The sequence below is a fragment of the Dermochelys coriacea genome, chromosome 6, assembly GCF_009764565.3.
Source record: "Dermochelys coriacea isolate rDerCor1 chromosome 6, rDerCor1.pri.v4, whole genome shotgun sequence".
NCBI classification, from domain to species: Eukaryota; Metazoa; Chordata; order Testudines; family Dermochelyidae; genus Dermochelys; species Dermochelys coriacea.
Window position 1 is genome coordinate 109,471,279 of NC_050073.1, and position 26,835 is coordinate 109,498,113.

At 39.9% G+C, this 26,835-nt stretch overlaps 1 protein-coding gene across 1 annotated transcript in view; it reads left to right on the forward strand.

The window, feature by feature from the left end:
* Window positions 1-26,835, forward strand: part of LOC119857433 (kinesin light chain 1) — a 120,294-nt gene that overhangs the window by 82,354 nt on the left and 11,105 nt on the right. The window contains 6 exon segments of the mRNA XM_043516411.1: window positions 203-302; window positions 1,188-1,237; window positions 1,321-1,388; window positions 3,906-4,014; window positions 19,521-19,682; window positions 25,277-25,407. Of these exon segments, the coding sequence (XP_043372346.1) occupies window positions 203-302; window positions 1,188-1,237; window positions 1,321-1,388; window positions 3,906-4,014; window positions 19,521-19,682; window positions 25,277-25,407 (620 nt within the window).

A 26,835-nucleotide genomic window follows, 5' to 3' on the forward strand; every position in this document is an offset into this window, starting at 1 on the left:
ACCAAAATAAGTGAAACTGGTGTGATTATATTGCATATTTTATTTGTCAAAATAATGCAAATTTTGCATTTTTGGCTCAGAATTCCCCCAGGAGGAAATAATGTTGCTTTTTATTCAACAAGCATGCAATTTTGGATATGTTCTGTCTTTAAAAGATAAATCAAAAGTTTTCCTATGCTGATACCTTTATATTATTTTTTAGGCATCCTGCTATCTGAAACAGGGAAAATTTAAGCAAGCAGAAACTTTATACAAAGAGATTCTTACTCGTGCACATGAAAGGGAATTTGGCTCTGTAGATGGTAAGGATTGGTGTACAACTGAAAAGTAGAATTTCTTTTTTATATTTCTCAAAATAAATTTTAGACTTTATTGATACATACAGCAAAATCCATCCTAAAGAGGAATGACCTTAATTACTGCATTAAAATTAATCCAAAACAAGGATTTTTTTCCAAATCAGAGAGACTTAGCAAGTCTATGTAACAGACTACTTTTCTATCTAACCTACTTTAGGATGTTCTATAGCGCCCCAAACTCTAGTGTCTAAGAGCTAGTATACACACAGGACTACGTTTGTCATCTTCTAGTCAGTGATTGTAATAATTCAGTATAGGATTTTAGATTACTTGGGAAAAATAATGGTCAACTGTTTGAGCTCATCTGCCAAAACAATTAAAGAATGCAGAAAAACTTGTCCTTCTTAAATTGGACAGACTGTAAATTTAACAGCTAAGATGTCAGCAGTCTATTTGTACATTGTTCCAGTAGAACACGTTTCATAAATTAATTGTAATGCAGTATTTTAATTTCATTGCAATAAAACCATTACTTTTGCAGCATTCAGTGGTTGTCACAATAAAAGAAAGAAATGTGTGTTCTAGCAAACGACTAAGCTCTTGTCTGTATGTACTACCACCAACTTGGTTGGATCAAAGTCTTTTAGAAGTAGCATCCTGTCAGCAATTTTGTAATACTGACTTCTAGGTATCTTTTATCTTCAGAAGCCAGTTAAAGGCAGACACGTGTGTTTTGTTAGATTGTTTAATCTTTCTGTAATGTGTCAAAAATGCTAAGTGTGCTGCCAGAACCATTATTTTTGTTGGTCTTCAGCTTTCTTCAACTTGAATATTAATGTCTACTTCTTTCACTGCTATTATAAAATATTCATTTTATATTTTTACCAGATGAAAATAAACCCATCTGGATGCATGCTGAAGAGAGAGAAGAATGCAAAGTAAGGACATGATTAAATAATTTTCAGAACTTCTTCTGTTGTTAGTTACAGATTTATATTTTAAAACGCTGTTTTCAATTTAGGGAAAGCAGAAAGATGGCTCGTCCTTTGGAGAGTATGGTGGTTGGTACAAAGCTTGCAAAGTTGATAGGTAGGTATATTATTTAAAGCATTTTAACTACAGAACATATAATACTTAGAAATGTCAGTTTGAAAATCACACTTAAAAATAAAATCCTCTTATCTGTGTTACTAATATTAAAACTGATACCTAAGAAATCCAAGGCCATGTTTGCTGGCCACAGCAGAGAAGGTGGTTTTGGGGATCTGATTGTGACTTGGTTCTGAGGCCTTTTTTATCCAAATTGAGGCAAATCTCTAAATTCCAGTGGCTGGTAACAGCACCCAAAAGACCATCTGTCAGTTGGAGATGAGTAGCATGCAGCAAACTCTGGACATGCCTTTTCCCCTAGTTTCAACATACCCCTTATTCCAGGAATTACAGAGGAGGGATGATATAGGAGTTTACTATACCAGCTCTATGCCTGCTGGGAACTCCCATATGCTGTGCATGTGATCATTGTTCTGACTATGCTATTGATATGCAGTGGCACAAAGGGAGTAGAGCAGGCCACATAATCTGGCCTCCTACCTTCTTTAACTCCTTATGCTGTTCTCTGTTTTGTATTTCATTATCATTGACTGTGCAAGTAGATTAGTCTTGTTTTGGGTATTTACTTTTTGATTCTCATGCTCTACACAGTGCTGCAATGTTTGAATTGCAAAACCTTGTGAGAAATGGCTTTGTTTGTTGTTTCAAATTTCAATGAAAATGTTTAAAGTCAAACACTTTTCTCTTTGTATTATGCTTGGTAAAACTTTTTCTGTATTGTGACAGGGTCAGGCTATAGGAAAGTGATAGAAGGCAGGTATATTAGCCTCAGGTTAAGTAGATCCCTTTTCCCTGGGTAAGGTAACAAGGAAGGTTCCAGAACAATCAGGAATTTTCTGGAAACAATTAAGGCAGACAGGCTGTTTAGAACACCAGCAGCCAATCAAGAAGCTGCTAGAATCAAGACAGGCAGGCTAATCAGGGCACCTGGGTTTAAAAAGGAGCTCACTTCAGTTTGTGGTGTGTGTGCAAGGAGCTGGGAGCAGGAGGTGCCAGAAGCTGAGAGTAAGAAGGCTGTGGTGAGAATAAAGAAGTGGTTGGGAGGAGGCCATGGGGAAGTAACCCAGGGAGTTGTAGCTGTCACGCAGCTGTTACAGGAGCCACTGTAGACAGCTGCAATCCACGGGGCTGGAACCCGGAGTAGAGAGCAGGCCCGGGTTCCCGCCATCCCCCCTACTTGATACTGGAGGAGTTGACCTGGACTGTGGGTTCCACCAGAGGGGAAGGTCTCTGGCCTGTTCCCCAATCCACTAGGTGGATCAGCAGAGACTGCGGGGATTATTGTTCTTCCTTTTCCCCATGCTGGCCAGTGATGAGAGTAACTGAGTGAACGGCAGATTTGAGCCACGAAAGTGGCCAAACTGAGGGCTGCCGTGAACCTCTGAGGTGAGTAAATCCGCCAATAAGCGCAGGACCCACCAAGGCAGAGGAGGAACTTTGTCACAGTATCAAATTTAAATTTTGAGCCAAAACTATCGTACTATATGTGTTATGTATAATATCAAAATCTTCTGCACAAAATAGTTGACACTGTTAATAATTAGATTTATTTCTGTATTCATCTTAGCATTTAGTTGGGGGATGTAGTAATACAAATGAGACTTTTAAAACTTAATAAAACTATTGCAGGATCTAGTAAACTTATCTCTTCAGTCAAATATGACATAAATATGGAGAACAGGTTACTGAAGTATTGAGGAGCATGCTGATCAGGAATTTTGCCGCGTCATAAATGTCTCCTTGCTCCTACTTCTCTCTCTTGTTCTAAACACTGTGCCACAGAAGTAGTCATAGCCTGCTATTTAAATAGCAGGCTATCTTATTGCTTCAGGGTTTCTGCTCAAATGCTGCTGGAACAAAGCTCATCAAGAGTTTTGACTTGTTTAAGACTTTTATAATAAACAATTCTGGTATATTGTTGAATCCGTCTTTTTTTCTTGTTGGGGTGGGAAACATAGTTCTCAAAGAAATTCATAATGGAATTTGAAATCTTACCCCTCAACATCATTGGCTCAAATCTGGATGAGATATGTAGCAACTGAAAGTAGCTCCCAGCTAGAAGCCAACAAAGGAATTTTTGATCTTAGTTAAGTGCCTAATCCACATTATAACACCCGCCGTTGATATTGGCACTAATTGACATATTTTTCTGGCCGTTTCACTGGTGGCCAAAGTTTGACTGTATTTTGGAGACTGAACTACACTCTCACCACTAAAGGTCTGGTGTGAGGCACCCATTGCTGCTGTTCATGTCGTGTGGCTCCAGAGGATAGTTGTTGTTTTAGTTTTCAGGGCTATTAAGCAATCACTTTTTGAGAGTCTCAAATGCATTTGAAAGGTATTTTTAATGTGTCTCACGTATTTAATGCTAGTATAATATTTTAAAAGATGATTCTCAGATATTGATACTGATGGTATCTAAGCTTTTATCTCATGTTTTTGAGTTTTCATGTGTATGTAAATGAAGAATAATTTCAATGTATATTTTTTTAATAGTCCAACAGTAACAACTACCTTAAAGAACCTTGGAGCACTTTACAAACGTCAAGGCAAGTTTGAAGCTGCTGAAACATTAGAAGAGGCAGCAATGAGATCTCGTAAGCAGGCAAGTATGAAAATTCCCCTTTGTTCTTAGTAACGCTATTTGTGGTTTCAGAGTAGCGGCCGTGTTAGTCTGTATTCGCAAATAGAAAAGGAGTACTTGTGGCACCTTAGACTAACAAATTTATTTGAGCATAAGCTTTCGTGAGCTACAGCTCACTTCATCGGATGCATTTGCATCCGATGAAGTGAGCTGTAGCTCACAAAAGCTTATGCTCAAATAAATTTGTTAGTCTCTAAGGTGCCACAAGTACTCCTTTTCTATTCGTGGTTTGTTTTCATTAAAATTTTGACTTCCACTTGATGTATATTGTGCACGTTTGAGGTTTTAGCTGTTCGGTAGCTGGCAGGTTTTTTAGAGATGTATTGCTGTATATATTTGCCAATTTACTATCTATTATGTTAACAAAAAACACCCTTAGTTTTAGTTTAAATTTAAAATATATAGGCTCCATGTTAACCCTTAGTAAACTGGGTAATTGCTAGGTTGATGATACCAGGAACTGGTGGAACACTAAGTGGTCTGAGGTGCCACTGTGTGTGCAGGAGAACAGCAACTGGTAAGTGTGCAGTGCAAGAATGGCACAGCCGAGTGGGGACACTTCTTGGCCTGGGGTGGCAGCATGTATGTGGGTGGCATAATTGAGGATGAATCCTGTGGAGGGCATGAGGGAGGACAGAAGCAGCAGGCTTATACAGCAGTTCTCAGCAGGAACAGTGTGAGGAGTTGCACAATAGAAGTTGGGAGTTGAATCTTTGGGGTTAAGTTTGGACCACGGGGGGACTATAGCTAGGGAAACATTTCTGGGGAGGGAGACCATGTTAGGGAGAGGATCAAGAGGGGAGCCTTGGTTGGTGAACTCTCTCCCCAACACTTTTGTGTGTTGATATGGGGTACTCTTCAATCTATTGAGGAGGAACTTTTGTAACTCTTACTGTAGACAAAACCTGGGGCCAGCGTCTACAATGAATATTTTTAGAAATTCTCGAATCCTAAAACCTGTCAAACGACCACCTCACCTTTCCACATGGGAAAAAGAGTTGTTTTTTTTCTTGAAGTAGAAGGAAAGCTGAGTGTGTGTGTGTGTGTGTGTTTTAATATTCCTATAAATGTAAATGTATACATCTATGAAAAAAGAATTTAGACAATACTTACATAATGGGGGATTCTATCAGCAAAATATTTGGTGGTCATGGTGGATAATTAGGTGAACACAAACTTTGAAATTCAGTTTTTAGTAATTTTGGTAGCAATAGAAAAGTAAGAATTTTCTCTTGTAAAATGATGAATTTGTGTGGACACTTTTTATAATTCAAACTACAAGTAAACTAGTTCAGAACAAAGATATTAGTCAAAATACGGCAGGCTATATCTTACAGATAAAGTACCTCTTTTTGTTTTAAATACACCAATTTGTAGCTGAGATGTTTCAAAACCTATTAATACATGAGCCTGATCCTGCAATATTTTTTGCTGCTGTAGAAGCAAACTGCCAGGAATAGGAAAGAGCAAAGGAGTTGCTGACAAACCTTACACCCAAAAATGTGCTGATGACATCATCATTGGTTGATTGTTTTGACACACAAAGAAGAATCCAATCCATTCCTCCATGACAAACAGAAGGAAAATCTGAGTGTTTGCCAACTCAGAAAGGACAAAACCAGTAAGCTTGAAGGAAGATATTAAAGAAAAAAAATCTTGATATCCCCTTTTTAATATAAATACATGAAAATGCTCCTGCATAAGGTTTTGATATACCTTTTATCCAAGTGAGATATTAAAGTAAAATAGAGTTCTTCAAGCAGTGTCCTTGTAAGTGCTCCACTTAAGGTGCACTTGTGCCCTGCGCTTTTGATTGGAGATTTTTGGTAGCAATGCCTGTTCAGCCCTCACATGCACCCCATGCATTCTAGTGCATCATGCTGAGGCTATATGGCATTAAACTGAGGGCGGTTAGCCTGTATCTTCTCAACCACCATTGACTTGAGACGGAGTCTGCAATGAGTGCCTGTTCTCTGTTTAGCATTTAGATAGTTTTATAGTTACTTACCTTTTAGTGTTTTCTTTTTCTTAATTAAAAAAAATCCTTTTATTCTTAGATATTTGTTTAGTACTACTTCTTGGGATTGTCTCATTGTTTGTTTTTTCTTGGGAATGGTGGGTTCCCTAGGATTTGAGAGGTGCCTCTTCTGCTGTGAGGCTATTCCAATCAGTGACAGGCTTTCCCAGTGCCTCCACTCTTTGGGGATACCCATATTCCTAGTAAGTGCAAGATCTGCACATCCTTCAAGGGTAAATCCCGAAAAAATAGGGAAACCAAATTTAAATGTCTGATGATGGAGGAAGGCTTACCTTCAGCTTCAGCTCAAGGAGCGGAGGATCCCACTGTACATAGACCTCCCAGTACTGCTATTGCTCTGTCCACATCAAGATCTCAGTCACCAGAAACCATGAGAGAGGTAGACAGTACCATGGCACTAAGTACTTCTGTTGTACTGAAGTCCTCATCTGCATCTCCTAAACAGAAGGAGGTAGGGAGTAAATCTGCAAGAGGATCTGTCACTGACACGAGGACTATGGAGATCTCGGGTCCCAAGGGGAGTTCCATGTAGGCTCTGAGTGATGCTGGTACTGCAAAGGCAAAGAAAAAAACTCAATCTAAGGCAGACTCCTTACCAAGTTTGGGTACCCAGACCCTAACTGGCAGAGATATGGGTGAAAAGAGTTATCAGTCCATCCAGGAACAACACTCAGTACCAATATTGAGGAATTCAGCTGTACCAAGGGTGGCTAGACCTCATATGGTACTGAGGGAATCGTAACTAACGTGCTCCTGGGTGTCCAGCACATGGAGCCAGCTACATCAGTACTGAAGCCACCCTTTACAGAGTCTCTCCTGGGCCAGTCTTTGTTACCATCAGCAGGTGTTCAGGTAACTGTCACATTCCAGGTTGCTGTCCAGACCACTTGCCTTGAAATCTTGAGTGCCTCACAATGCTTTGCTGTGATAGCTCCCAAACAGGGCCACTCACAAACAGCATGCAGGTCACACTCCGAGTGCCTGTGTATAGTTGCAGTCCTGGTTCAGCAACTCTGACATCAGCTGATGTGTTGCCAAAAAGCTGCTATACTCTGGCTTCCAGGAGTCTTGGTTACTTCTTACCGGGTGACCCCAACACGCTCCTAGTCCTGAATTTCCTAAAATGTGTGTTCTGCATGGCCGAGCCCTCTCTTGGACCGTTCAGATATTATACGTCTATTGACCCTGTAAGGGGTCAATATTCAACAGTTTACTGCTTTAACTGGAGTTACCCAAACATTTCAGTTTAAACACAACACTGGATTAGTTTTGATTTAAAAATAAAAAAGTTTGTTTAACTTCAAAGAGAGATTTGAAATGAGTACAAGTATAAGGTATTAGTCAGAAACGGTTACAAGAGAAATAAAGATAATTAGCTTTCTAGTATCTAAAACTTAAATTAGACTTAGTTCAAGGTACAATCCTTACCACATGTTTCCAGCAACATAGCTGACCAAATTCTCAGGTCAGGATTCCCGCGAGGGCCCCCCCCCCCCCCCTCAAACTCCCTGGGAGTCAAAGGAATGGTTCCTTTGTTGTTCATTGCTAAAATGCAATCCATCTGTTCTTTCCCCTGACATGCGATTGCCAATCAACTTTGACTCCTGGCTAGAGATGTTAACTTGTCCTTTGTCTTTGAGGAACAGTTTACCCTCTCCCCAGACTTGTCTGGTAAACACGTCAGTCATATTTTCAGCTTCTGTTCATATAATATTGCTACACACATTTCACCATGATATTATTGACCAATGAGTTGTTAGTTTTCAAATGATGCCTCACAAGGCATATTTTGTACAAAGATTATTACAATAGTGGGTAGTATGTGGGGTGAACTCTTCAGATTTTCACATCTCAGTGCAAAGTTCCCCTGTCTATTCTAAAACACATCACTATCCCTCTTACACTGATGTTTTACAAGAGAATAGACCTTAAAAGGACACCCTCATTGCAGGAACACAGATGCCTCCATCTATATCTTTGGGCCCCGCCAAGTGGCCTTGCTGGGATCCATGGTCGTTCTATCACCAGCAATTTGCAATAGGATCTTCATGCCACTGGAGGGAACAGAGAAGGACCAGTTTTCCTCAGTCCCCTCTACTACTACCCATGTCAGAGGAAAAGCAAGAAACAAGGATGGACAAAGGAGATGACACCTCATATGAATATTTCCTCCTCTTCACCTGATGAAGCTGTGATGCTTCCATCACCTTCTATGGCACATAACTTGAGACAGTTTCAGGAACTGATGAAGCAAATTGCTTACAGGCTTCAGATTCCCTTAGAGAGATTTCAAGAGCCCATAAACTCCTAGATATTTTACAAATTTCATCATCCATGAGAATTGCCATTCCAGTGAATGAAGCTCTTATGGAGCTCACTAAGACTATTTGACAAACCCCAGCTTTGACACTGTCTACCTGCAACAGATAAAAAGTATTATGTTTCTGCCTGGGAATCAGAGTTTATCTCTCACAGCTCCGAACTCTCTAGTAGTAGGGGCCATTAATGAAAGAGGCAAGCAACATAGCTCTAAGTGCATCCCATACAGCAAGGACCATAAGAGGCTCGATGTTTTTGGCTGCAGAATCTGTGCTTTAGTTCATTATTCAGAACTGAATAGTGGCTATCAGGCACTCATGGCCAAGTACACTTAGGCCTGGTCTAAACTGGGGGGGATTGATCTAAGATAACACAATTTCGGCTACGAGAATAGCGTAGCTGAAGTCAAAGTATCTTAGATCGACTTAGAATCACTTACTTTGCGTCCTCACGAGGTGGGATCGACGGGCCACTGCTCCCCTGTCGACTCCGCTTCTGCTCTCATCTGGTGGAGTTCTGGAGTCAATGGCAGAGCGATCAGGGATCGATCACTACCCACTGATCCTGCGGGTAGTGTAGATGTGGCCTCGTATTACAACACATATAATTCCTTTATTGGGCATCTGTGAGAGGAACATCGTAGCCAGTTTAAAGCCACCATTCAAGAGAATCAGCTGCTAATGAAGACATCGCTCCAGCAGGGGCGGCAGGTTCGTATAATTTTTGGTGGTGCCCAGAACGAGTCCAAGACCTGCTTCCCCCCACACATTTGCCTTATAAGCTGATATATATATTTTTTAAAATGTGAGGGCTCTGGGGTGGGGCCGGTGATGAGGGGCTTGGACTATGGGCGGTGCTCAAGCAGAGGGTTAGGGTATGGGGGTGAGGGCTTTGGGGGGGGGGCTGGGATGAGGGGTTCATGGTACAGGAGGGGGCTCAGGGTTGGGGCAGAGTGTTGGGTGGGGGGGGATGAGGGCTCTGGCTGGGGATATGGGCTCTGTGGTGGGGCAGGGCCAGGGATGAGCAGTTTGGGGTGCAGGCAGGCTGCCCCAGGGCTGGGGCCAAAGAGGAGTTGGCAGCAGTGAGCTCTGGGGGAGGAGACCCCCTTCTTTCCCCCCAGCAGCACACTTGCTTTGCACCACTGTCACTGCACATGCTCCTAGGGATCCTCTCAGGTCCAGGAAGCCCCCTTGCCTCCCCTATGGTGGGTGCTAGGGAGGGGGGTGGCTGCCATCACATGTGCACCTCCTCCCCTGCTGCTGCCCCTCACTGGGGGTGGGGGTGGGGCTGCCTCTTGCCCAGCAGGGGCAGGAGCAGTGACTGCGGGCAAGGGGGCCCCCTGTGCTAGTGGAGGGTCCCGTCGGAAAAGGGAAGAGTTCATCTGTCTGAGGCAGAAGGGGCAGAGTCAGGGTCAGCCTGCCCTTGCAGTAGTGGTTGGGGGATGCTAGGACCCTGCGGTGGCAGCTGATGCCGGGAGCCAGCAGAGTGGAATGCAGCACAGAGTTGCAGGCGACTACTGCCCAGGGTGCAGGCAGGAGGGCTCGTGGGAGGTGCATGGGGGCAGCAAGCAGTGCCGGGGGAGAGACCCAGTCTCAAACATTGTTGGAGTTGTGCCCCCGGGCCCTGAATATTGCTGGAGCTTGGGCACTACGGGCCCATATAACTCACTGCCCCTGTGCTCCAGGCCTCCTTAGATGCAACATATACTGCAGCACAGTCTATATTATCTGCAGTGGTCATGAGAAGAGTGTCTTGGCTGCAGATGTTGGGCTTTCCAAAAGAGGTTCAAAGTACCCTTGAAGACCTCCCATTTGACGGTCACAAGCTGTTTGCAGGCTCAATGGATACCTTTTAAAGAACTTGAGAGTCACGCTGAGATCCTTTGGAATCTATACTCATGTAAATAAGAGAAAATACAGTAGATCTTAAATGATACAAAGAGCACACCCAGCCCTGTATTCAACATGCCATAGACCTTCTGAAGCCCTGGTCAAGCGACCTAGGTACTCCAAAAAAAGAAACCCCTGTTGGCTACAGCTACATTCTCCCAGCCATCCTTGTCCTCAAAGTGACAATTTTGATGGCTTGGTCAAGAGTCTCAATCATCCAGTTGACAGGACTATACAACTGCAACGTCCTATCCCCCTCCCTCATTTTGGATGCTGCCTTTCCTATTTTTAGGATGTGTGGGAGCATATAACTTTGGACAAATGGGCTTTGGAAGCCATAACTTCTGGTTACACTATCCACTTCCACGCTATCCCTCCTACCAATCCCCGTCCCTCTTCAGGGACCTCTCTCATCAGTTACTAGAACAAGAAGTGACCTCACTCCTAAGTTTAGGAGCAATAGCACCAGTTCCTGTGCAACATAGAGGAAAGGGATTCTCCTTAAAATATTTTCTGATATCCAAAAAGAAGGGAGGGTGGAGACCAATTTTTAGACCTCAGGTCTCTAAATGGATACATAAAGTAAAAATTCAGGAGGGTGACATTGGCAGTAATAGTTCCATTGTTAGAATTAGATTGGTTTGTGACCCTCGACCTACAAGACACACATTTTCATGTCACTATTCACTCATCACACAGAATGTTTCTTAGTTTCTTATCAATAGCAAACACTATCAGTACAATGTGCTTCCTTTTGGACTATCTTTGGCACCAAGGGTGTTCTTAATTATTCTGGCAATAGTTGCTGCTCTCGTACATTGAGCAAATTTATTTTCCTGTACCTAGACGATAGGATCTGCCTTTTAATAAGCCAATCGGGAGGTGCTGGAGTCAATAAATATCATGTGTTCTCTGTTTCACAGTCTGGGCCTTCAGATCAGACAGTCTATTTTGACTCCATGTCAGTGTCTAGATTTCAGAGGGCTTCTCTGTATGCACTGACAAACAGCATACCTACCCTCCAGTGGATTTCTCACACTAGCTGACCTCATCTCAAGGATTCAGGGCAGTCCTCAGGTTGCAATAAGAGATTGCCTTCAACTGCTGGGACACATGCTCACATGTGTCTTTGTAGTGCACCATGCCAGGTTACATCTCCAAGGTCTACAGGGATGGCTTTGAACGGTTTACAAAGCCAGAAAACATAATATAGGCAGGTTATTTTCTGTTCCCCAGTAGATTCCACACTCACTCAATTGGTGGAAGGATCCAACCAACACTTGCACAGGTGTTCCTTCCGTTCATTCAGATTCCCCCTACTGTGGTGATATCAGGTGCTTTGTTTTTGGGTTAGGGGGCACATCTGGGATCTCAGAAGATGTGGGGCAAATGGTCACTACAAGAGCAGCTTCTCCACATATTCCTTGGAATTGAGAGTAGTCAAAAATGTGTGTAAACTTTCTACCTTTAATCAGATTGAAGTCAGTAAAGATAATGACTGACAATGTGGCATGTGTGTATTATATCAGCTGTCAAGGAGGAGCACCATTCTCCATCTCTCTGTGCCAAAGCAATAAAACTCTGGAATTGATGCACAACCAACCACATAGTCATCTCTGCTTCGTACATCCCAGGTATTCAAAACACCATGACAGACTATTTCAGCAGATGTTTTTCTTATTTATGAATGGGAACTAAACTCCAGATCCCTCACATGATATTCTCAGTTAGGGGTTCCCAGAGGCAGATCTGTTTTCCACAGCAGCCAATTCAAAATGTATCATGTATTGCTTCAGAGGGGGTCTTGATCCTGTATTGCTAGGAAATGCATTTGTCATAGCATGGACAAAAGGACTTCTATGTGTATATCCAATGCTGTTGTTATTGAACGTTCTCAATAAGATTGGGCCAGGGTTATGATAATAGCACTAAAGTGGCCAAGACAAGTCTGGTATCCCTATCTCATCAGAGTCACCTGTTGTCCTTCTTGGAAGTTTCCAGTCAGTCCTTACCTTCTGACTCAAGATGCAGGTCAAACACTTCACCCCAGTTTATAGATTCTGAGGTTCCAAGCAGAGAGGGAGTTGGTAGGTTCCATGGGAAGCAGGTCTAAAGGGAAAAACAGTTCGAGAGAGTTGGCAGTTTTTCAAAGAAACATTGACACGAGCAAACTATCCCACTGCGTAGAAAGGATAGGAAGTATAGCAAGACACCACTGTGGCTTAACCAGGGGATCTTCAATGATCTGAAACTCAAAAAAGAGTTATACAAAAAGTGGAAACTAGGTCAGATTACAAAGGATGAATATAAACAAACACACACAAGCATGTAGGGACAAAATTAGAAAGGTCAAGGCACAAAACAAGATTAAACTAGCTGAAGACATCAAGGGTAACGAAAACATTCTACAGATACATTAGAAGCAAGAGGAAGACTAAAGACAGGGTGGGTCCATTACTCAATGAGGGGTGAAAGACAATAACAGAAAATGTGGAAGTGGCAGAAGTGCTAAATGACTTTTTTGTTCCAGTTTTCATCAAAAAAGTTAGTAATGGTTGGATGTCTAACATAGTGAACACCGGTGAAAATGAGATAGGATCTGAGGCTAAAATAGGGAAAGAACAAGTTAAAAATTACTTAAGTTAGATGTCTTCAAGTCAACAGGGCCTGACAAAATATTTTCTAAAATACTCAAGGAGCTGACGGAGGAGATATCTGAGCCATTAGCAATTATCTTCAAAAACTCATAGAAGACTGGAGAGATTCCAGAGAACTGGAAGAGGGCAAATAGAGTGCCAGGCTATAAAAAGGGGAATAAGGGCAACCTGGGGAATTACAGAGTAGACCTCTTAATTTCCTTACCCGGAAAGATAATGGCGCAAATAAGCAAGTAAACAATTTGCAAACATCTAGAAGATGGTGATAAGTAATCGTGAACATGGATTTGTCAAGAACAAATCATGTCAAACCAACCTAATAGCTTTCTTTGATGGAGTAAAAAGCCTTGTGGATGGGGGGAAGCAGTAGTTGTGGTATATCTTGACTTTAGTAAGGCTTTTGATACTGTCTCACATGACCTTCTCATAAACAAACTAGGGAAATACAGCCTAGATAGAGCTACTATAAGGTGGGTACATAACTGGTTGGAAAACTGTTCCCAGAGAGTAATCATCAGTGGTTCATAGTCAAGTCAGAAGGGCATATCGTGTGAAGTCCCACAGGGATGGGTCCGAGTCTGTTCAATATCTTCATCAATGATTTAGGTAATGGCATAGAGAGTACACATATAAAGTTTGTGGATGATACCAAGCTGGGAGGGGTTGCAAGTGCTTTGGAGGATAGCATTAAAAGTCAAAATGATCTGGACAAACTGGATAAATGTCTGAAGTAAAATAGGATGAAATTCAAGAAGGAAAAATGCAAAGTATTCTAATTAGAAGGAGCAATTAATTGCACACATACAAAATGGGAAATGACTGCCTAGGAAGTAGTACTGTAGAAAGGGATCTGGGGGATTATAGTGGATCACAAGCTAAATATGAGTCAACAGAGTAACACTCTTGCAAAAAGAAAGCAAACATCATTCTGGGATGTATAAGTGGGAGTGTGTGTAAGCAAGACAGGAGAAGTAATTTTTCTGTTATACTCTGCGCTGGATAAGGCCTCAGCTGGAGTTTTGTGTCCAGTTCTGGGCACCATATTTCAGGAAGGATGTGGACAAATTAGAGAAAGTCCAGAGAAGAGCAACAAAAATGATTAAATGCTTAGAAAGCATGACCTCTGAGGAAAGATGGAAAAAATTGGGCTGGTTTAGTAGAAAAGAGAAGACTACAGGGGGATATAACAGTTTTCAAGTATGTAAAAGGTTGAAAATTTGTTCTCATAAACCTCTGAGGTAAGGACAAGAAACAACGGGTTTAAATTACAGCAAGGGAGATTTAGGTTGGACATTAGGAAAATCTTCCTGTTAGGGTGGCTAAGCACAGGAACAAATTGCCTGGGGAGGTTGTGGAATCTCCATTGCGGGTTTTTAAGGACAGGTTAGACAAACACCTATCACGAATGGTCTAGTTACCATATACTCTTGCCTTGAGTTGCAGAGATTAGAGTAGAAGGCAGATTGCAGTCCCTTCCAATCTTACACTTCAGTGATTTGATGGTTTTTGGGGATAGAGGGCCTTGTTCCTCAAATGCACAAGAAGTTTTATTAAATAATAGAAAACTATCTACAAGAAATACTTTTGAAACAATACCATTTTTGGTGTAACAAGTCATCATATTTCATCAACTCACTCTCCTCTTCACAGAGTACTGGATTACCTGTTGGAATGGAAGACGTTTCTGTGAATTGTATTAAGGTTCACTTAGCACCAATAACAGGCTTTCACACACCCATGGAGGGTGTTTCTGTCTTTGCTTACCCAACTACATCAAGATTTCTGTGAGGTTTGTCAAATATGTTCCCACAAATCAGAAACCCTGCTCCTAGCTTGGACCTGAACCTAGTCCTTAATGACCTTATGAAGCCTATGTTTGAACCTCTAGCTACATGTTTTTTTTAAGATTTATTTATGAAGACAGCTTGTCTGATAGTGGTCTCTTCTTCCCAAAGAGTAGGAGAATTGAGGGCTTTAATTGCAGACTCCCTATTTCAGTGTTTTCCAGAGAGAAATTGTCCCTACAAGCCTATCCAAGATTCTTACCTAACATGTCCTCAGAATTCCACATTAATCAAACCAGTCATCTTCTGGCTTTCTTCCCAAATATCATCAGATTAGTCAAGAAGCTATATTCCATACTATGTATGTAAGGAAGGTGTTAACTTCCTGCTAGACAGGACCAAACCATTTAGAAAATCTCCTGTTTTTTGTCTATAATGGATACAAACAAGGGTTTGGTAATTTCGAAACAGAGATTGTCAAAGTGGTTCTCTGGTTGTATTAAGACTGGTATGATAGAACTCATGTCCAACCCCCTTTGAGAGATTTAGCACATTCTACAAGAGCACTGTCTACATCAATTGCATTACTTAAGGACGTACTAATTGTAAACATATGTAGAGTGGCAACTTGGTCCTCTGTTTCATACTCTTTTCTGATTGTTATGTCGTGGTATCTTTGGAAAGATCGGCTGCAGCTGTGAGCAAGTTAGTTCTCTTCTGTATTGGACTCTGCGCTGAACCTTCTGCCTCCTCGGGGGATACTGCTCAGGAGTCATCTGAAGCTGAGCACCCAGAGGGACACTACTCGAAGAAGAGGTTACGCACCTTATGTAGTAACCGGAGTTCTTGGAGATGTGTCCCTCTGTTGGTGCTCCACTATCTGCCTTTTTCCCCTCTGCTTTGGAGTCATCCTTATGGGACTTCATGGTGGAGAAGGAGTTGAGGGCAGTTTTCCCACACAGCCCATATAGCTTCTTCTTGGAAGATGAGGATGTGTGGGGTGAATGGGCAGGCTGAATGGGCACCTCTACCAAAAATCTGTTATCAAAGGCGCAGGGTGCAAGTGCACCTGAAGTGGACCACTCACAGGGACACCCATCTCAAACAACTCAATTTACTGCACAAGGTGAGTAACCTCTCTGTATGCCTATTGTCTCCTGAGCAACAAAACTTTCACTTGGTGTTTTGTTCTGATTTGGTTAATATCACTTCATGTGATTACATGCATATTAGAAAAGTTATGACATAGTTAACCAGATAAATGACAATGAGCATAAGAAATTCATCACTGGCAGGTAGGTCTATAGTTGTTTTCCTAAGACTTAGCATTATAAACCACCATTTTTAGTGGCTTATAACTTTGCCTGAATGGTTAGTCTGGCAGAATTTTCTTTCTGTGCTTTCTCCCTGCATCAGGATGGATTTTTTTAAAATGTTTCAGCACAAAGGGTTCAGCTGTTTCTGAGAATAAGGTTAGGTGAAAGTATTATTTTCAAAAAAAATTGGCAAAACAAAGTTCCAACCATTTCTTAGAAGAGGTCTAGTGCCGTTCAGGTTTTGAATCAGAATTTGACATTTGGTAGGGAGTTTCTTTGTAGGATTAAAGAAATGCCTTTTGATGTCCCAGAAAAATCAGCCCAGATATGGCTTACTAATAAGCGTCTGAAAATCACCCCTTGCACATGATCAGTAGAGCTTGTTAAAGATTTCAAGCATCAGAGGAGTAGCCGCGTTAGTCTGGATCTGTAAAAGCGGCAAAGAGTCTTGTGGCACCTTATAGACTAACAGACGTATTGGAGCATAAGCTTTCATGGGTGAATACTCGCTTCATCGGATGCACGTTAAAGGTTTGCAGCTGAAATCCCTGAATATTCCATTTGTATGGAGCATGCTCTAGTCCCACAGAGCTCCAAAACATGCCAACTGCATTCACAAGCACAGAGCTAGTTTCAGATATGGGGGTTGATGCATTTATTAACCGCAGCTGTCACTGCCCTGTTGGTTTAGATGAAGGCACATGTTAAAGGGGAAACAGGGTTGGCACTGCCACCCTCTTATGCTAAAAGTAGAGAAAGTTCCCCCTCTCCTCATGGGCTTGAGGCAATAGCCCTTCTTGGCTGGTGTGCTCAGGGTGCCACCTTCTGTTTCAGTTTACTTTCACTACTGAGGTAGGTGTGCTGGACTCCCGGAAAAGATTATGCTTCAAGTCTCATCTCTTTCATGGACTAATAAAGTCTTGTGCAATTTGCATTTCTTATTGAGCAAGTCAAGCAGTAAAGTATAATTCTCCTATTCTTATATTCCACTAAATGAGGTTGCATGTATTCTGTTCTGTCAGAACTGGAAATAGAACCTGGTATTGCATTTCTCATATGGCTCTTTAAGCCACATTTATGTCTTCTGGGTTGTGGGCTGCTCCGGGGGCTGGTGCAGCCCTCGGAATAGGTTAAAACAGCTTTGTGGGATGCTCTAATTTATAGCAGCCTATTGGCTCACAGTCCAGAATTGCAGAATGTTGCAGCCACTTCTCCTGCTCAGGGGTTGGCCCAGGATCCCTGCTGGTGCTGGCGGAAGGGGGGTGCTGCATGGCCCGGGACCTTCGCTGGCAATGGAGGGAGGGGGATGGGTGATGGTGCGTGACCTGGGACCCAAACTGTGGGGAGGGTTGGCAAGGCTCGCAGGCTCTCTACCTGGGTCCGCGTGTCCCTGCAGCTTGTATGGGAGAGGGCAGCCAGGAGGGCACTGCGTGCTGCCTGCCACAAGTGCTGGATCCACAGCTCCCATTGTCCAGGAACTGCAGCCAATCGGAGCTTTGGGGGTGGCGCCTGCGAGCAGTGTGTGGAGCCCCCGGACCCTTCTGCCTAGGAGTTGCAGGGTCATGCCAGTGGAAGCCGGATAGCTCCCCCCCACAGGTAAGTGCTGCCTCGCACCCCAACCTTGCCCCAGCCCTGAGTCCTCTCCCACACGCTGACACTGCTGCCGCTGCAGAAGTCACGGAGGTCCTGGAAGGTCACAGAATCTGTGATCTCCGTGACAGACACGCAGCCTTAATCATGGTCTTGTGCTTCCCGTGTGCTGGGGAAATTCACACTGTGTTTTTAGAATGAATGTGCCAAATCTATTATGTTTTTCTATGCTCACTGTAACCACTAGAACCCCACTCCCCTCCAGAGCCAGCAATAGTACCCAGGCTTTTGATTCCAGACTTCTGTGTGCTGTCTGAAAGAGATGGGTAAGCCACTGGCAAAGTGTCATGTCCCCCTCTAGTGACTGATGGACATAGAGGATTACATACTGCTAGTGCAGTTAGTTAAAAGAAAAGGAGTACTTGTGGCACCTTAGAGACTAACAAATTTATTTGAGCATAAGCTTTCGTGAGCTACAGCTCACTTCATCAGATGCATCTGATGAAGTGAGCTGTAGCTCATGAAAGCTTATGCTCAAATAAATTTGTTAGTCTCTAAGGTGCCACAAATACTTCTTTTCTTTTTGCGAATACAGACTAACACGGCTGCTACTCTGAAACCTGCAGTTAGTTAGTTACACCTTTAGCTCAAGTAGTAGACGTCTGTGTAATTGATTCAAAGGTTTTGAGTTTCAATCCTGTTAATGATCCATACAGAGCGTCTTTATGGTTCCACTTGATGGAATTTCTGTTTCTTCGGTTTATTTTTCTAAAAAACTAGGCATTTGTGTACAAAAAGCTACTTTTAAAATGTCAGTTACAAAGTACAAGTACTCAAAATTAAGAAATGCCCAAATTAATGTTTTCTATGTGACTTAGCTTCCTTGTCTGTATATTATGATCATCTTTGTGTGATCGTATACTATTTGACGCATCCTTCATTCACTGCACAATGTGGACAGTGAATGAGGCAGAGAGTTGCAAGAAGAGAAAGGATGTTCTCTTGTGACAAACTTACTGAGCTGGGTTCTGTTCCTGGCTGAGCAACAAACATCACTTTGATGCTGGGTAAGATTATCATAGTGCGTATGCACAGTAGCTCAAATTAAGCTTGCAAGCTTACTTTTGGCATTTCCTGACATGATTTGTTGTCTTAGCAACTTAAATATTTTTAGTGTAGTTTTTTGTATCTAACATACTTTTTCTTTCAGTAATCCTTTTAGAAATTCAGAAAGTGTACCTGATGTATCCTTTATCAGGAAACTATCTATTGCACTGGCAAAAGATTGGAGTCAATAAAGTCTCTCTTTTCCATCTCTACTTTAATCCTATTCTATGGTTATAATTAAATTTTCATAATAAAATTCATTACTGTTAAAATTTTGGCATGAGAACACTTTTTAATAGAAAGCTTATACCACAGCTGGGTTTTTTTTAATGTAATACTTCGTGTTGGGCTTTTAAAATATGAACTCAATGTTCTTTACAAAGATAGGTAAACATTACTAATCCCATTTAACATATGGGAAAACCAAGGAAAAGAGAGCGTGTGTTTCCATGTTAGTGATCTAACAGGTGCCTTAGTACCAAGCAGATATGTGAAATGCTTGAGGTAAGTCACTGACAGTCAGGAGAAGAACCCCAAGTCTGCTAACTCCCAGGCCTGTGCTCAGTCCAACTGTTTTGCTTTATGTTGCATTGATGTTTGTAATAGATCAGTTATCAAGTATTGAAAATTGTATTAGGTTCAGTGTGAGTTTAAGGTATCACTGATTTTTTCGTTAACTTGGTTACCATGCATATTTATGATAGTATACATAATTAAAACCTATATTGAGTAGTAAAACACTTTTTCCCCCTTTGCCTGCCTCACAGGGTCTTGACAATGTTCACAAACAGAGAGTTGCTGAAGTGCTAAATGACCCTGAGAGCATAGAAAAAAGGCGAAGCCGAGAAAGCCTCAATGTCGATGTGGTAAAGTACGAAAGTGGCCCTGATGGAGGCGAGGAAGTGAGTATGAGCGTAGAATGGAATGGGGTAAGTACAGTACACAGTTGAAGAAAATAGTGGTAAATTTTCTAGACTATAACAGGAATTCCTTTGTCCAGTTATCATTCCATTGTGTTTTCAAAGTAGTTTTCCTACTTCATCTACTTTACACTTTGTAATTCTGAAGAATTAAAGAATAAGATCTTGCATTTAGTAAATTATTTTTAAATTGTCCACAATGTGTTGTCCTGAAAAGTAAAATTTCTTTAGGAATTTCAAGCAGCTGGGCTTAACTATGAGCATTTGAATGCTGATTGAGTGTCCTGGTGTTTGTTGGGTGCATAATCCCTAGTCTGTGGTTTCCTCAATAGATTGGCAATTAATTTACTTCTGCTTATTTGCTCTCTTTACATCATCCTTGCCTGTAGGTTAAATGTGTCCAGCAGGTGCCACTATGGAATCAGGGATATTAAAACATCACTGATTTTTAAAGTAAATAAAAACAATCAGTTTAAGACTTAAAAACTACTCCAGTCACCCCTCTCCCAACCTTGTCAGAGAAAACTATCTGTAACTTTGTTTCCAGTTATGGAAGAAGAGTGATCCATAATCTGCTTTTGTATGTGCTGTCATTACTGGGTCATGGCAACTTGACAGTAAAGATACATTTTTTAAATGAAATGTATATCTCCACTTCCCATGCACTCCTTAGAATTTATAATTAAAGTGAGGCCTTATTCTATCTTGTGATGTCTTGTTCCACTACCTAACATAACATCTGTGTCACGAGTTAGAGCAACAAAAACTTTAAAAAAAAATGTTTGTAATGTGTAATTAACTGTGCATTTTTTACCCTTTGTTATGTCTTTCATGCTTTTATTTATACTGTTTACTTAATTTTGTTTACTCCAATTACTGACTTTCTTACTGTGTATTCTGTTGCTGCCAAGGGAATGTACTTAGTGCAGGCAGTCAAACTGTTAATTCACTATAAGCTATAGTTCTGCTAAAAGCACTGATACATTTTGCCAAATTGCTGAAGTGATAGGTTTGTCTGACTGCTTTTGCTTTAGGGTGTTTATCCTACTTTATAAACTAGAATGCTTCTAAAGTTCATTTCTCTTACAACAGTTTTTCAGTGACTTGCAAGAAGCTTTAGGATCCTAAAGCCAACTTTTTAAAAACTTAACACTTGCTGAATTTGCCTGGAGAATGTTCTCTCCATCTTTGGTTGCTTTTGTCATTTATCAAATGACATTTCCTTGCCATTGGTATTCATCATTTCAAGACAGTCAATCAGCATCTGTTGTGAATAATTAATGTTGTATCATTAGTGTCCCACAATAAGTTTTCGCAAAAAGAAAAGGAGTACTTGTGGCACCTTAGAGACTAACAAATTTATTAGAGCATAAGCTTTCGTGAGCTACAGCTACAGCTCACGAAAGCTTATGCTCTAATAAATTTGTTAGTCTCTAAGGTGCCACAAGTACTCCTTTTCTTTTTGCGAATACAGACTAACACGGCTGCAACTCTGAAACCTGACAATAAGTTTTGTAACTCCTTTTATCTTAATTTTGTCCACTCGGCATTAGAACTGTGTACTGTACTCCTCCCTTAATTTCTGCCATACTTTGCATGCCTTTGTGTGTTCTAAGTGAATAAAACCTTTTTTTTTTTTTTTTTTACTGTTTGCTTTTAATTAAAACAAGCATGCAGATTTTGGAATGATAAATAACCTTCTGGAAAAATACAAAATGGTATTTCTAGGTCAATATTTGAATGAAACCTAAACTGATAAACATCTGTTGACCTAAAAAATTAATTTTCCTTTAGGGACCAGAATTAAGGAAGTGTTGATTTTTATAAAGTCTGGGAATTGCACCATTCATTTTAAAAATGTGGCATCACTTTTTCTGATATACATGGGACTATCCTTGAAGTCTTTAAACCACGATTTGAGGACTTCAATAGCTCAGATATAGGCGAGAGGTTTTTCGCAGGAGTGGGTGGGTGAGATTCTGTGGCCTGCGTTGTGCAGGAAGTCAGACTAGATGATCATAATGGTCCCTTCTGACCTTAATATCTATGAATCTATTTACAGTCCACATTTTCTTCCTCACTTGAGAGAGTTTGTTCATACACAAATGAAAAACAGGAAACTTCCCGGCATTGTTTTCTACCTTATTTTAATGCTTCTTTTCTGTACCTGTAGGATGTGGTGTCACCTTTCCCTCATCTCTTCTCTCCACACAGATATTCTGCTTCTCAGACAAGAAGTACTATTGAATTTCTATCATAAGCAATTTACTTTGTTTACAGAGACCAAAGGAAGGGCCTGTTTTGGTAAAAACCTTCTGATGTGCATCTGTACTCTTGAGTTGGCTCAAGAATTTGGCTGTCAGACAAAACAGTGTTAGGGTTTAGGAATGGCGTGATTTATAGAGTAGTTGATATTTTTTTTAAAATTTGACTTTTCAGTGAGAAATGTTCTGCGGTTTTTGAACAGCAGTGTGCAGGAGTAGTAAATTTGTGAGGGTATACGCAATAAAAGAGGATCCTGCCATTAAAGTAACTGCCCACAGGTAGTATAGCTTAGAAAAGAACTGTGCTTTTGGGGTAGTTTCCTATAGGAACGGAAAAGTCTGTTTTTAACAAATAAATCTATAGCTAAATACTAAGACACACTTGATTTAGTAAAATAGATGCAATGTATATTGTATACTAACACTTTTAAAACTTGCACATATTTATGGAACAATACACTGTTCTCATAACTTTTTATTGGTTTTAAACTTTTACAATTTGAAATTGTAGTTAGAGAGTTCCTTTCATAAACATTTAAAAAATGTTTTCTTATGCTGGCTTTTCCAGATAAGCCTGAGCTCTTGCCCCATGTCTGTCTCAAAAACTGAAGGAGATTTTTTTTATACAGTGGCTATAAAGCTGAAATTCCTGCTAACTTGAGAACTGTTGATGTGAACATGCCTATTTTAAGATGTAAGGAATAATTTGCCTTTTTATTCATGGAATCATGTAATTAAAATATAGAGTTCAGATTCAAATAGGGTGACCAGATATCCTGATTTTATAGAGACAGTCCCAATATTTGGGGCTTCTTCTTATATAGGCTCCTATTACCCTCCTACTCCGATCCTGATTTTTCATACTTGCTATCTGGTCACCCTAGATTCAAAGCTGCTTAATTTCCATAAGCACTTCTTGAATCATTATAGCTGAAATGTCTTTATGTAATTCTAAACAAAATATAAAATCTAAGTTGATAATAGACTTCTGTCATCAGGTGAAGATTTGATTGCAACTCCCAGTTTTTTGGGTTTTTTTTCAATCACTGGTAGTAGTAGGGCATTTTGTTGTAAAATATCTTTTATTGGTATTCACTCTACTTCCTACAGAGAGATGCCATCATCACTAAACAAAAATCTTAATTGATATCCTTGTCCATTTTCCCAGAGTTGAGAAAGGAAAGCCTAAGAATTCAACTACCGAGTCACTTCTGTAGGTGGTTCTTTCGGTTCAACTTTGAAGTCCATTGGGCAGGGCAGTGTGTGTGGAAACTTGCGTGTTAGTATTTTCCTTATGAATTTTATTTTTTAAAAATATATACATGATAATACATAAACAGTTCCATGGATTCTTATTACCTCAAAGAAGTAGATGGAATTTTGTTTGGAGGGGTAAGGGAAACACTTTTCCTTTTTAGTATTGTGGAGAAAAAAATTCCTGACAGAAGTTAAAGCTTAAATGAATGCACCTTGTTCTGTTAATTTCTTTTAAATCTTGTATTAAGTTTTTCCTTTTAATTTTGGCGTTTGTATTCTTTTCAATTTGAAAAAAAATCATTCTTTCCGCTGCGTATATTACACGTGATGTGTTTATAATATAAAAGCAATTTCTGGTTTTTAAAAATCTGCTTTTCTCTTATTTACAGATATTAATTTAATAAAAGACTGGATCTCTTTTGGTAATTTTTGTATGATACATGTTAGTGAAATAGGTTAAAGTATGTAAACAAACAACTACCTTTTTGGTAATTGCAAGGATCTGTGAATGGCAGCACTTGCAGGTGCAATCCCAAGTCTTTAATTTAAAAAAAGACCTCCAGCACATGACCTAGAAATACTATAAACATAACTGTTCAAATTGAAAACTGTTGAACTTTTCCCAACAGTTTCATTCAGTTTTTCTCTCTCCGTTTCTATCTGACAGGCCTAGATGCCTTTTGTGGTTCTTGTACTGTCTCCTGCATGACGGGCGTGCACCATCTTCAAGCTTTAACTTCTCTCTTCAGTACTGACTGCTGTGTTTTAGAAATCCCTTACGATTTTTGTCAGAGCTACACTTCTTTGTAAACTGGCCATTCCTTCAGTGATATGTCTTTTATTCGGTTTCCTATTTCTGTACATGTGTAGCTTTGCTAGATATGTATCTAGTCATACAGAATGTGTTATTACAACCATTTGCTGTGTAATACTTAAGTAAAAAGTAAGAATGAAGTTTATAAGTAGCTGTTCACTATGAAAAAGGTAGTTAAAAGTATCACACAAGGTATTATTAAAATAGCATGATGGTGACCTTTACAGAATAAAACGTAAAAGTAAGGCATGTGCTCCAAGTGCTTTAAAATATATTTAGAGACCTATAATGTGGTTAACATCATTATGGAACTCTGGATGTCTTCACTTATGATTATTCTAAAGTAGCATTGCTGTTTAGTCTTTGTGTGAAATTTTGGCAATTATGCTTTTCTCTACTAATCTTGGTGTTCAGTGATTTGTGTATTTGTCTTTCTCTAATAAACTCACTCCAACTGATGTCTGTCTTTGTCTGCTTAGTAGTACTTTCTCCTTTTACAGTCCTTACTTTCAAACAGTAGCCATATAGGATTTCTAGATGTAGCAAGTGGTTAATAATCTTACTGAACTGTTGATTTTTTTAAGAGAAAACAATAATTCTTTGGCATACAAATTTGATATAATTTAAGAGTTAGAAACTTCTGTGGCATAAAATGTGAATTTAGTGTGCGGAAAGTTGTCATTTCATCTTGTTTTATATTTTTCTGAAACATGGTGAAAGTAAAACTGAAATATAAGAATCGAAATATATATATTTTTCTGATCATAAATGGTTCCTAAGTTTTTAATAAACTTAATTTATAGAATTCACTAAATATGTTTAGTGCACATGGCCTATATAGTTGAACAAAAATAATTAAATAGTTTGTACATTCAGACCTTGATAGAATGCTTTTGCTTGATACTGTGCTCACCTTTCCCATATGAAATGTTATGGTGGTGGTGAAGGTGTTGGTATGCATTTGTGAATCATACATAATTTGAGATTATTTTTTAACTGTTATGAATCATAGTTAACTATAAATTCAACAGATTTTCATATTTCTGAAATCCTTGTGATAAGTAGGCACTGTTAAGTCAGAATGCGGACAGTAATCTTCTTGATAAAATACAATTTATATGTAATTTTAAAATATTTATATAATTTGGCACTATTACCTAATGGTAGCAGAACATAAATATTTTGACGATACATGTTGTTGTGTTAATTCAGTTGTGGGGGAGGGGCAAAAACTGTTACAATTTCACATTTGTTCAAATTTTTTTCAGGATGGCACTGGATCTTTAAAACGCAGTGGTTCCTTTAGCAAGCTCCGTGCTTCAATTAGACGCAGCAGTGAGAAGCTGGTTAGAAAGCTGAAGGGAGGAAGTTCACGAGACAGTGAACCAAAGAATCCTGGGTAATTATTTATTCTTAGATGAGCTGGTGTGCTCCCAGTTTGTGCCCATTTTGTAGCCTAGCACTGATCAAGGTAGCCTTTTTTTTGGGGTTATTATCTACCTTTACTGCATGTAGAATTGTAGTTCATAAAAAGGTCTTAAACATATTGTATTTCTTACTGAAAAGTGATATGGGGAATAATTTAACTCTATGCTGACAGTTCCTTAATATTAACAGTGGAAAAAATTAATTTATTTTAGTATTTATTGCTCAGTTGTTGTTTTTTTACAGAACTTGCAACTTCTTAAAGGAGGATGCTTAGCATGATGGCAGGTCTAAGAAAAAGCTTCATTAAGAACATGTTTATATAGTCAGAGTATTATTGGTGCACTTTATTAAATTGCTAAATTTCTTTTTTCCCAGAGAATAAATTAAGTTGCCCATACTTTATTCTTAAGTACTATAGTGGGAAAACGGGTGTGGGGGCAGGGGTGGGTTGTTTTTTGGTGTTTTATTTTTATTTTTTGCTTCAGTAGAACTCACGACTAGCATAGCATTATGAATATTTAATGTATTAAAAATAAAGGTTTCAGAGTAGCAGCCGTGTTGGTCTGTATTCGCAAAAAGAAAAGGAGTACTTGTGGCACCTATTTGTTAGTCTCTAAGGTGCCACAAGTACTCCTTTTCTTTTTAAAAATAAAGGTCAGTGTTAACACGCTATACAAACAGAATGCATTTCACATATTGTATGTATTAATTTTTTACTAACATTTAAACTTGCTCTTTATCAGGAGTATAGAAGTGGAAAGCTACTGTTAAAGCGAACAAAATGTTACCTCTCAATCCTTAGTGTTGCGGGAAAACGTTTACTGGAAGTCAGCATAAACAATCATTTTTAGTCACGCTTCACTTAGAAACTAAGGCCTAGTGTACCTAAAATATTAGGTCAACTCAGCTGTGTGGCTCAAGGATGTGAAAAATCCACAGCTCTGAGCAACATGGTTAAGCTGACCTAAATCCTGGTGTAGACAGCACTAGGTCGATGGAAGAATTTTTCTATCAACCTTGCTACTGCCTCTTGGGGAATGGGTCACCTATGCTATGGGAGAACCCCTCCTGTCAGCTTAAGCCTTAGGTAGTGTCTACACTGAAGTGCTACAGTGGTGCAACAGCGTTTCAAGGGTAAACAATCCCTAAAAAGGATTAACTACTGAAACATCCACATTTCAAAGGGCAGAAAATAGTGTCAAAAAAACTCTTAACTATTAAATATATATGTACTGTAAATTCAGTGAATCAAGACTTTTACCACATGCTATTAGCTACATGTTATGTGTTAAATTCTTACACCACTGAAGTCAGTGGCAAAACTTCCACTGAATTTAAGGAGGGGAGGCACTGTGTATTTTAATGGCTTTAAGTGTATTTATAATTCCTGCTGATGCAC